At 37.1% G+C, this 12840-nt stretch overlaps 1 protein-coding gene across 1 annotated transcript in view; it reads left to right on the top strand.

Annotated features, from left to right (window-relative positions):
* The window catches only part of LOC138851519 (lactosylceramide 4-alpha-galactosyltransferase-like), a 32022-nt gene extending 26398 nt beyond the window's left edge, over positions 1-5624 (top strand). The window contains exon 6 of the mRNA XM_070080720.1: positions 5472-5624. Within this exon, the coding sequence (XP_069936821.1) occupies positions 5472-5624 (153 nt within the window). The remainder of the gene's footprint in view (positions 1-5471) is intronic.
* Positions 5625-12840: the final 7216 nt, after the last annotated feature.

Below are 12840 nucleotides of genomic sequence, written 5' to 3'. Positions count from 1 at the left end.
CCTGAGTAAAAGAATCGTCTGGACTTTCTTCATATACATTTATTCCAATGCTGTCTAATTCCCACAATTTATGCACTGGCTCAACACCATCCTCTATGGAAGAATTATACTGGGGTACGATTTCATGAGTAAGACACACAGTTATGGTATTTGTAGTTTCCTATAGTCATGCATTATTATTACGAGGAATCCTACCATACATTACATGGCCTCCTGCAGTCTTCAAAAGGGTGACACCACATTTCTTTACCATACCCTTTACAAAGGAGGCATAATAGTCACTACCTATCAAAATATTTATTGGGCCTACAGAATCATCATTTACACCAGAAGGTGCTAAATTTACATTATGTGAAAGTCTTTCTGTAGCTTTACTAAGCCCTACTGTAGATATTTTCTCTGGAAGTCTATCTACAATTACTGCATTAACACGTTTTTTCTCATTGCCCAACCTGACAGTTACATAAACAGTGTCATACAATGGAACCCTTTTATCTAAGAGGAAACCAGATAATTTTAAAGTTGTGGGATCTCCCATCTGTACTTTCATACCATCAAGACATTTACGTTTTATGAAAGTCCGTTGGGATCCCTGGTCCAATAATGCAGTTACATTTTTTGATTTATGCCTTTTATCATCAATTTTTACCTGTAACACGGGTAAGGCTACTTCAGCAAAACCATCATTATTAACATTAGCAGCAATTTTTACATTAGCTACTGTTGTTTCAGGATTGTCAACATTATCATTATTATCAACATTATCATATAGACCTTTACACATGACTATATGGTGTCTTCCTTTGTGACATTGATAACAGTTGTTTAATTTGGCATGACAATCCTTTACATTGTGATTACCTAGACATCTGATACATCTGTCAAGTTCCTCCAATCTTTCAACTTCATCATTCCATGAATTGTATGCATTGCAGTTCTTAGAAAAATGAGTACCCTTGCAGAAAAGACAATCTCTCTTTTCTTTGACTGGTTTCTTATTAACTGGGCTACTCTTAGGAGGGTACTTATTCTTCTTACCTTGTGGAGAATCATTATTTCTGATTCCTGCTACTTGATATGCACCTATGCAACTATTTTTAGGAAATGAATTTTGATTATTACCATTGGGATAATTTTTCCCTTTGTGAAACTTGACAGATACCTCAGAGTTATTATGTGTTGCATCTTTAAAATGAGTTGGTTGGCTGGTCTGCAACTGAACAATTAATTCTTGTAGACCTAGTCTTATTTCCTCCAGACCAAAATAAGCCTTGTGATACTTGTTTGAGAATCATTCAAGTGTTTTACAGCTTAATTTATTCTGTACAATGGCACTCAATAACCAGTCTGATTCCTTCAGATTATATTTATTACATAAAGTTTTGAGAGTGCTCTCCAGTTTAACTTTAAACTGCTGTAAACCTTTGTAAGTGTGATGTGGAGATTTTAAATTAACAATGATATTCACTAGATCCAACCTACTTTGTTCTATATTACCATAAGAGACCTTCAACAAGTCAACTGCTTCTTTGTAAGAATCATCTACATTGGGAAAGGCTTGTATGAGTATGTGAGCATCTCCTCTAATCTGTCCTTTGAGGTAAAATAATTTAGTTACACAGGCTAGATCTCTCCTATCACACAGCTGCTTTTAAAATTGACCAAAACTCCTCCCAATTTTCTCCTGGATTAAATACAGGTAAACATAATTCTGGGAGTTTTGGCAAAGACATCTTATTTGTTGGAGCAGACTGATTAACTGCCTGGTTTACAAATTTTAATTTATTCAAAGCCTGACTTTTACAAGAATCTTTTCTTCTAATGCATAACACTGATTAATCGTGAGATCTACTTCAGTCTCATCTACACAGTTTACTAATAAATCTCCTTCATATTTGTTGTAATATAATTTGTATGAATCATATCTATTCCCAAAGCATCTAAATACAATTTTGAATCATCAGTATTCATAGTTTCTTGATTCATTAATTCCAAACATTTATTATATGCCTTGGTTACATGACCTTTTCTAGCCTGCAATGATGATTTTTTTGCTCTAACTTCCAGGTGTTTGTCTTCTACATTAATTTCCTCATTTTCACCCATGATGCAATTAATAATACTGATTACAACTTACAACACTGATACAACTTACCTTTGAATAAATCCTAGCTACACTTGAGCTTTCCAATTACATGTAAGAAAATTATAATATAAATTTTAAATGTACATTAATACAAACCTTTAGCCAGACTTGACTTATCAAAATTAATATTATACAAATTAATATAAATCCATGCCAGAATTTGGCATAGCAAAATTAATATTGTACACATTAATATAATCTTTAGCCACACTTGGCTTATCCAAATTAATATTGTTATAATTATAATCCACTACACATTAAGTAAATTTGTGAACTTAACATCCACCTCCTTCTGTCATTTCTCATATAATTATTAAGTAATTAACTAATTAATGACTTCACTATTACATCCGGTTCAAGAAAGACCATCAGGCAAATTAAATGTGAAAAATTGCATTTATCTGGATGTAACTCATAATGTACATACCAGTAAATGGTAACAAAGATAATTATTATTTATCAAAGTTACAGACAAGTAGGAATTTGGGACACCTAGGTCGCAAAAAAATGTCCCCCTTCGATACCTACCACTGTCATATCCACAAGTTGCTCTAGACCTATTAATTACAAATGAAATATGCATCACCAGGAATTCTGGTAAATATAAAAATTGGTGGACTGTATATTAAAATTAATAAATTATATATATTCACATTTACATAACAGAAGGAGAATATATCTTAATATCACTCACCAATTTGACTGGAGATTAATGTGTATCATACTCAAAAAAAAAAAAACTCATTCTAACTAAATTTATGATGATAATACTGGCCAGAATTACAACACAGTTTAGATAGCTTATCTGAGGTTCCTGTTGCTGTCTTGTCCAGTCGCCTGATATCTCAAGTTATGCAGGAATGCACATCCAACAATTTCGGCTCCTATTTGAGAGGTTTTAAGCCCAATATAACCTCTAGAGCACGAAAATTCTTCCGATTATTCACTAACGTTTGTGTTGACTCGTTCAAACATGGCGCGTCTCTTCCGTGCAGGCGCAGGGCTTCCCATTTTTTATAACATAAATTTTATTAAATACAATGTATTACACTAATTTACATAAAAAATACACTGTATTTTTTCCGGAAAATACATTATTTTCCACTATTTTATTATTTTTTGAAAATATTGGTAATTAGCAAGCTTATACATTTTTGGAAAAGTTATGATATAAGGATTCGGGAAACCAATGTTTACACTGACGCAGATACATTCAAGGCCGCCATATTGAAATTTCAAAATGGCTGCTGCCGTAATGTCCACGTTTTTTCAGTGTGCCTGCCTGTTAAAACTGCATATTGCATTCTCTCTCTCTCTCTCTCTCTCTCTCTCTCTCTCTCTCTCTCTCTCTCTCTCTCTCTCTCTCTCTCTCTCTGTCTCTCTCTCTCTCTCTGTGTTTTTTTCACTATGGCTTCTGAATAACAAGTTCGATGGCGCATAGTTTTCTTGTAATCATGTTTTCGTTTGCGCATTCCTTGAAGCGCTTTTAAATGTCAATGTATTCTCTATCTGGTAGGCTGGCTATCTTTCTCAGCATCCATCAGCGTTTGATATGATTCTGGCCTTGTATTAAGCACAGGAGTACCTTTGCTTGTGCTGTCCTCTGGACAGGGAATTCTCATTTTTCATTCCCTTTTCTTGCTGGAATTCAGTTCAGTGCTCATAGTAAAAAGTTCTAGATTTCCTGAAAAGAAATAACCATAGATGGTAACCAGTACAGAAATCACCATCATTAAGTAAGCAGCCACAAGAACATTAGTCACAGTTCCTGTAAATAACACATTGCCGTAGCTGCCGTACAAGAGTGACATTGTAATAAAGTTGGAGAATTACCGACAATATGTAAATTAAAGGACACAAGTGCAACTACTGTGACATTTTATTGTGGCAACGTTTCGCTCTCCAGGAGCTTTGTCAAGCCGTTACAAACAATACATGGACACAGAGGGTATATATAGGCTCAGAGAAAATATTTGTCTAACCAATTTTTAAGTTTCCCACTAGCTTTTATATCCTTTGCTCATGTGCAAGTTAATTGTTCTAACATTTTGTATTACTACTACTACTACTACTACTACTACCACTAGTATTGCACCTCACTCTGAGCCTATATATACCCTCTGTGTCTATGTACTGTTTGTATCGGCTTGACAAAGCTCCTGGAGAGCGAAACGTTGCCACAATAAAATGTCACATTAGTTGCACTTGTGTCCTTTTACTTTACAAGATTGGAAAAGAAATTAAGATTGATATTATAAATCTGCAGATACAAAAACTGATTTTTAATGACCAAGAAGCATAGAAATGTACTATTTATATACATATATAAGTGATTAGAAGCTCATATGTCAATATTAATGTAAAATGAAGTAGCCAGTTTGAAAATCCAATATGGCGGCCATTGGCACCGTGTGCGAATGTAAACATTGATTTCTAAATATCTTATGTCATGACCTTTCCAAAAAACGCATAGGTCTTTCAAATCCCCAAAAGTTTCCGATGAAAATAATGAACCTAATTATATGGTGTGGCCCAGTCCTGGACCCATTCTGCGCCTCTAATCTACCACTGTAATAATGACATGCAATACTGACAAACACATAAGAAACATTTAAAACAGTTAAGTATCTTTAGTCGGAAACGTTTCGCCTACATAGTAGGCTTCTTCAGGCTAATAAATTTATCACCTCTGTCTCTGACTTAAGAAATCTATTGTAGGTAGGAAACATTACGGAATAAAGATGCTTAATTGTTACATATATATCTCGCCTTTCGACTACCTCCCACAGGATGGACATGAGGTGCCTAGTAAAGTTATACAGCTAAACTTTATGTAACATTTAAAGGTTTACTCTTAGTTTTGCCTCATAAATACAGACGATTGTTAATGACTTATAAATGATAACCTTAGGGGTTTCTAGGCTTTAGTCGCTTAGGTTAATGGCCAGTTTAATGAATGAACAATGGACAGTTTGAAGAAGTAGTGACGTCCAGGTTCATAAGAAACTGTTTAGTAAATAATTGATATCCACTATGACAGATGTCGTAGTGGATATCAACTATTCATAAATTTATAAAGAAAATTAATTGAACTGGCAAACTTTGGCGAAAGAATGAAAATTATTTTGGTTAATAAGTAATGAATATTATTTTTAATGAATAACCCATAGTTTGATTAATTTCTGATGGCCACATTAGTAAGTGAATAACGAATACCTATTATGTTGACTATCCCACATTCTCCTCTGGTGTGAATGACATACTTGTGTATTTAGTCTTTCTGTGGCTAGTTCATATACAGTGTTATGATCGCATTTTCTTACAGGTTTTCCCAGATTCTTACGTAATTCACATGTGGAATAAGATGAGTCACCTCCAGCCAATCTTCAAGGATTCAGGGAGCATCTACGATGTCGCAGCCAAAACCTTCTGTCCAGTCACCAGAGCCGTCGCTACTGCACACTCCAGTCTGTACTGAGTTTACTTCAGCCGGTATGAAGACTGGACCAGCTTGTACTGAACCTCCACCAGCTTGTACCTGTCTGTACTGAGTCTGAACAAATTTTCACCAGCCTCTATGTAGCCTGCACCAGCCTGTACCCAGCTTATATATTGGGCCTGCGCCAGCCTGTAACCAACTACAACAGCCTGTACTAAAACATTAAAGCCTATTAACTACTCTAGGGTCATTAAGGCTGAACGTAATGTTTTTATGTTCAGCCTTAATGACCTCTTTAGTTTAATCCTAAAATAAAGATTAAAGTCTCAGCATATGTACGCCGCGAGAAATACACATCTCTGTGTATATATCCATATATCACCTTTCTGTGTATATATGCATATATCCTGTGATCATCTAGATGTGTATAATGTTTGTCAGGAAAAAGGAAGTTTTCTGATGCGGGTCTTAGTCATATGACTCCGTCTGACTTTTTTGGGTTATCCCAGGTTCACTACACATATGCTGCTTTGTGTGATAATCTATGTAACTGTATTTGTGTATATCTGAATAAACTTACTTATGCAGCTGGAGATTTTAGTTAGCTATTCAAGGCCTTCCGCTGGCTTTCTGGTCTACCCCTTTAAAAATTATGGTCTACAATATGATTATCTGTACGAAATGCATAACTATGGGACTGTGTATGGTAGAATAATAAATAATATAAAACTATGTATTTCCATAGACAAAAATTTGTTCGATTCTCATCTGTTACAGACTGAATCCTTATTCTTGCAAGTAGTTTAGTGCTAAATTACTTAGCTAATAGGTGGCTGGGGACCAGTTAATGGACTCATTATGTGGCTCTTATCTATTGATTACCCATCACAGGATGGGTATGGTAATAAGTCACTTTGACTTTTTTGGGTTATCCGAGGTAATTTACACATGTTACTATGTATGATAATTGTACTTATGTGTAGCTGTACCCAAAGAAACTTTCTTACTTAATAGTAAAGCCATGACTGTAATTCAGCTTGAGGATCTTAAGAATAAAAGACACAATTCCGTGATTCTAGAAATACACAAATAATTGCGCATAGGAGAAACTTAAAACGACGTTTCGGTCCGATTTGAACCATTAACTAGTCACACACTGACTAGTTAATGACCCAAGTCGGACCGAAACGTCGTTAAGTTTCTTTCTACCATATGTGGGTTATTTGTATATTGAGGCTCGTAGCTTATCCTCAAAAACTCATTCATTTTCTGTGGTCCTGCAGTCACAAACAGGCTCTGCTTAAAGGGTGTCTAAAATTATTTTAATTTTACCGTAAAAATGCCCATGGTTTCGCGGTGCTGGCATTAAGTCATCTTTATATGTAATAGTTTGTTGGCGAGGTCATCATTGCTACAAAGCGTAGGGCTCGTGGAGAGAGGTGGTTGTGATCAGTCTACTAGGTAAGGGGCTAGTTGTGGTGTTAGTTATGGTCGGTATGCGGACTGTGGGGTGATTTTGAGATGAGGTGGTCTATCTATGTTGTGTAGGGGCGGTTTTACTGTGGAGCTAGGTGTAGAGTGAGGCAGCTGTGGCCAGCCTCAGGAGTTAGGACGCTGAGCTTACGGCTGTGGTCAGTCTACGTAGTGTGACTGTATTTCGAGATCCTTGGCAAGTATTTTGTGGATATCTTTGCCAAGAAGAAATTAATTAAATATGTTTGATCATTTCATGCTTTTATCTGTCACTATATGAACGTTATAACTTATGAAGAGCCCTAGAATTTGTTATACACGCAGAATTATATAGTATATAGGGCGTTGCCCTCACATATTCAACAGGGATTAGTAGTTTGTTACATCTTGTGTCATAGATTTAAAAAAATCTTAGTGTCTTTGGGATGTGACTTGCATAGTGGTTATAATTATATATTTAATTTTTAAAGGGATGGATCAGTATACCAGCGGAGGGCCTCGGTCTGATGACCGAAAGCTCCAGCTGTGGGTCATCATATGACTAAGACAGCCATCGAATGCAAAGTCATGAAGATCGGGGAAGGGCAAAGAAGACCGCAGACAGAGTACGGTTTAGGGGCCAAAGACTGCACACCTCACTCAAGGAAAAGGATCTAGGGGTGAGTATATGTTACGCTCTTTACTGCGTAACGTAAATAAAAGTTCTGGTTCCTAAGAGGAAACGACCTGCCTAGTCTAAGAGCATTTATATTATTTAAAATAGAAAAAAAAACATTCTAGGACCAGCTTGTACCTTCCCATGAAGTACGGTGTCAGTAGTTATTAACAGAAAGGACACAAAAACTAACATATATAAAAATATAATATATTAATAGTAAATTAACATATACAACATACAACCTGCTCTACTACATACCAGCATCACCACACTCCAGTTCACCTTTACCCAGTATTCACATTAGCTCGCTAGCACACTGCTACTAGTGAGCAAAACCCTATCATTTATAAACAGGGAGGCTCCATGACATTCGCCCTTCATGCAGGCTGTACAAGTACTCTTCCAAAACTTAAACAGGCCTCTGCAAACTAGGGCCTTACAGGTAAACACGAGAGCACTTAAACCAATAAAAGAACCTATGGTATAAACTTACAAAAAAAAAAATCACTCCCACCTACTTACACCAACGCCTTACCATGATATCTACCAGCCGCAGCTCTTCTCGTACTGCCCCACAAACACTTCACCTGCTCCTGTTCTGTCCTGGCTACTCTTTAAGACTAATACGCGTTCGGTTTCAAAACAAATCCCCGGAAACTGTCATTATATATGGAGCGTCTTTTTTTTTTATAAAATCTTTTCTGCAATACACTACGTAGAAGCGCACATCAACCAAATAACTGCTGCAGCATTTGAGCGATTAGCAAACCTAAGAACAGCGCTCCGGCACCCCAGTAAGGAATCAATCAGGACTCTGTACAGAGTGTATGTCAGGCCCATATTTCTGTATGCAGCACTAGTCAAGCACGTCAAGAATTTAGAGAAAGTGCAGAGGTTTGCAATGCTACTAGACCCGAAGCTAAGGGGTACGTTCTACGAGGAGAGGTTAATGGAAATCGACCTGACGACGCTGGAGAACAGGAGAGAGAGACGGGGGGGGGGGGAGACATAATAATATAAAATACTGAGAGGAATTGACAAGGTGGACAGAGACAGGATGTTCCAGAGATGGGACACAGCAACAAGGGTCACAAATGAAAACTGAAGACTCATGTGAGTCACAGGGATGTTAGGAAGTATTTCTTCAGTCATAAAGTTGTCAGGAATTGGAATAGTCTGGAGAGTGATGTAGTGGAGGCAGGATCCATACATAGCTTTAAGAAGAGGTACGACAGATCTCAGGGAGCAGGAAGAGAGTGAAGAGACGGGGCCAAGAACTGTGACTCGACCCCTGCAACCACAATTAGGTGGGTACACGTGTCAGGAAACCCTTGTATTAGTTCCTGATAAACCTAATACCTACCTACCTTTGGGATATGAAATATTTGTTTTTGTAATAAGTCTCCAAACCTTGTAGCATGTGCAGTTCACAACCCAAGGACCTGAGGGGACGTATGTTCAAGTCTCCTTACACCTGATGCCCCTTTTCACTTAGCAGTAACCAGATACTCAGAAGCGAGTCGACTGTTATGAATAGCATTCGTGGCTTTCGTGGGATATCCTGTATCCTGTTAACCCTCAGAGATGAATAATCCAGACAAAGTTTAGTTCAAAAATAATCTGCTGGTATTCGTTATTGCTTGGTAGCTGGAGGTCTTGTTAGGCGCATCTAGGCTAGCAATATGTATGAGCTATCTACAAGGTCATCCAGGTCTAATTGCAAGGGAGTGTAGGGAGGAAATGTGGCACAGTTGTTCCATTGTTCAAGGCCTCCGTTGGTCTCCCTCCAAGGTTTGCCTAGCCCACCCATAACTCAGGATGGTTCTGTGTCACACTCCATCATGCAGAATAAGACAACCATTTCTATAAAGCGGAGTACAATATACAATAGACATTACAGTAATTAACATATATATAAACCACTTTATAAAAGCCTTTAGTTTTGTAGGACATTTCGGACAGCCTTAAAAATTAACTTATAATTACTAAACAACAAGACAAATATAGCAGTTTGCAAGAATGTTACATTTTGCCATATTTAACATTAAAATGCTGTGACATTTGGTACATGAATTAAAACATTTTGAGATCTTATACTCCACACATGAAGTAATGAAGTCTTTCAGCCTGAGCGGGAAGACTTGGGTTATAGTGAGGATATTGTCAAACATTCCACCATGGGAATATATACCGAGAAGTACATGTCTTTCAGTGATATATACTTTAATGTTTATTTTAATTAAAGTATTTTCGATGTTAGTGTTCAGGTGAGGTATAGCCCAACCACCCCACGTATAGTCAATAGGCTTTAAGCCTAATAAACTATGTCCGTGTAAAAATCCTAAGACAGTCAGCTAAACGACAACGTTGGCACAGCTTATATTTGTTAGCTAATGTTGATTCTTGGAATCTTCCCTGCATATAATACATTTATAAAAATGAACAAATTAAAATTTCATCCAAGACAATCCTTCAACTTTTCCCAAGAATTGAAACCCACCAGGATCCCCATGTTATTTGTGTCATGATGCTTAGTTTGACATCTTTATTATGGCCCCATTACTGACTCATTTTTAATGTGGGTAGTCGAAGAATTACAGAGGCACATAATGAATGGGTCCACTGACCGGACTCATTCTTGCTAAAATTAATATTATTCTGAGCAGCATTTAACACATAAAAGTAATTGATATTCATAACTTCCACAATTCACATTTCATAAGATTCGTCCAGCTAGGTATATTTCTACACCATAGGAAGGTTAGCATAGGCACCACTGTGACCACAAACGCAAGTTTTTACAGACTTGCATTTGTGGTCACAGTGGTGTCTATGCTAATCTTCCTAAGGTGTAGAAATATACCTAGTTGGACGAATCTTATTGTGGCTAGCTGGTCCAGTGGCTAACGCGACGGCCTGGAGTTCTGAGACTCTCTGATCGCGGGGTCTATCCCCGCCCGTGGTATGGTTTGTTTGCAATCGTGTCATTACGATTTCGTGAGTCACATTTCATAAACAGTATCGTACTATGCATCACCATCACTCATTGCCCACTTGTGTTGTAGCGTTGCATTAGTAGTACAAAATTCGCTCTTCTTTTTCTTACCTTTCCTGAGTTTACTCCTTGAACTCTTGTGACCATAGTAATTGTAGAGTTATGTTCACTTTCCCATAGGACGTTCAGTGATTTTGATTTCCATTATTTCAAAATATAACGCAAGGTAGTCCAGGCATAGAATGTATCTATATGGCGTGAAGCCAACATTAGTTAAGAAAATACACAAAATACTGCAGACCTAAACATATCGAAATGTTGCCCCCAATGAAAGCTTAATCTACATAATGTGCCTTCTCTTCTCCGGAAAATTATTGGAAATTTGGAGGATACGATGCCACTTTCATTTTTTTTTAATATTTCCGTCATGTACCCGCTTCCCCGGTTTGACTCAAAAGATAGTCTTACGTATTTTAATGAGGCTACTAATGACGTAGGTTCCTCGCTGAACGTTACCCTGGAATTGTTTACTCTTGTTATTTTTATGTTTTGATCCTCGTAACATTGACTCAGTTCCATCAGGATGAAGGGAGGGGGAGTAGCATCTTAGCTATATTATACTTTATTACTTACTATCACACATACTGTCACACTATCACACTCTCAGTTACACATGACCACATATTACCACACTCAAACATACTGTCGCACACTATCACACACACTTTAACACACTACTACGATTTATCACACGCCATGATCGCTCACTATCACCCAATAATAACACATTGTCACACATGATTACACACTATCACACATGATCACACACTAACCACAAACTATCACGCACTACTGCACACTCATTATCACATACCACCACATACTATCATCGCACATTATCACACTATTGTACACAACCACATATTATCACACACTACCATACACTCTTACACTATTGTACACTACCACATACTATTACTCTATTAAACTACGACGCACTATCACACGTAGTGTCACAGCTTTTGAGATGGTGTACCAATCTGTAAATGGGTTACTATAACAATGATTTGAACTGAGGTAGAATAAAGCTCTCAACCTGCAAAAAAAAAAAAAATTACAAACGTGTAGTAACTCTCTGGGGTGGAAAAAAATTCATCTCGTTAGCGTCAAATTTGGAATCCCCGTGTCAGTGATTAATGGCTCGTCTGAGGACAATTTGTATCACTGAATTTCACGAGGGGTAAACCTGCACTTTTTTTACCTTCAACATTTAGTAGTAAATTCTTTGTTTCTTCTCTAGTTATCTCAGTAGCTTCCATTTCAATTTCCTGTTTTGGATTCAAATTCACTTCCTGTTAATATTTTTTTTCGGGGGGACACAATTTGTGGAAAATAATGTATTTTCCCAAAAATCCAGCGTGTATTTTTTATGAAAATTAGTGTAATACATTGTATTTAATAAAAATTAATTTGTAAATGAAAAAGAATCTGGACAATACTGGGTACGACTTCCGTGGAGACTGAACCATCCAGAATTGCCCACTAATTACAGAATGGCATGTGGATAACTAAAGGCTCAGCTCCGCGAACTGAGTAAGACACCAGAATTGTTGACTGCCTATAATGATATAATTACTGAACAATTAATAAATTTATAGAAGAGGTACCTCCTGAGCAAGCCAAAATTTATGGTCACTATTTACCACATCACGGAGTGAAGAAAGATTCTAAGACCGCTCCTCTGAGGATTGTGTTTAACTGTAGTGCCAGGAGTAACAAAAATGTACCTAGTTTAAATGACTGTTTGATGAGAGGTCCGTCGGTGACAGAAAAATTAGGAGATATCTTATTAAATTTCAGGATGAAGAATTATGCTTTTACGGCTGACATAAGTAAAGCTTTCCTACGAGTGGGTTTACAAGAGGCTGACCGGGATTGTACCCGCTTCTTATGGCCTGAGAATCCTAGTGACCCACTTAGCCCTCTGAAAACCTTTTGCTTTAGGAGCGTATTATTTGGTGCTACATCCAGTCTGTTCCTACTTCAAGCGACGATAAATGCACACCTTAAACGTATGGGAAGTCCATTGAATAAAGTAATGAGCAAACAATTTTATGTGGACAATTTCC

This window comes from Cherax quadricarinatus, unplaced genomic scaffold, assembly GCF_038502225.1.
Source record: "Cherax quadricarinatus isolate ZL_2023a unplaced genomic scaffold, ASM3850222v1 Contig840, whole genome shotgun sequence".
NCBI classification, from domain to species: Eukaryota; Metazoa; Arthropoda; class Malacostraca; order Decapoda; family Parastacidae; genus Cherax; species Cherax quadricarinatus.
Note: the sequence above shows the minus strand (reverse complement) of the source record. Positions and strands in the feature narration are given on the sequence as shown.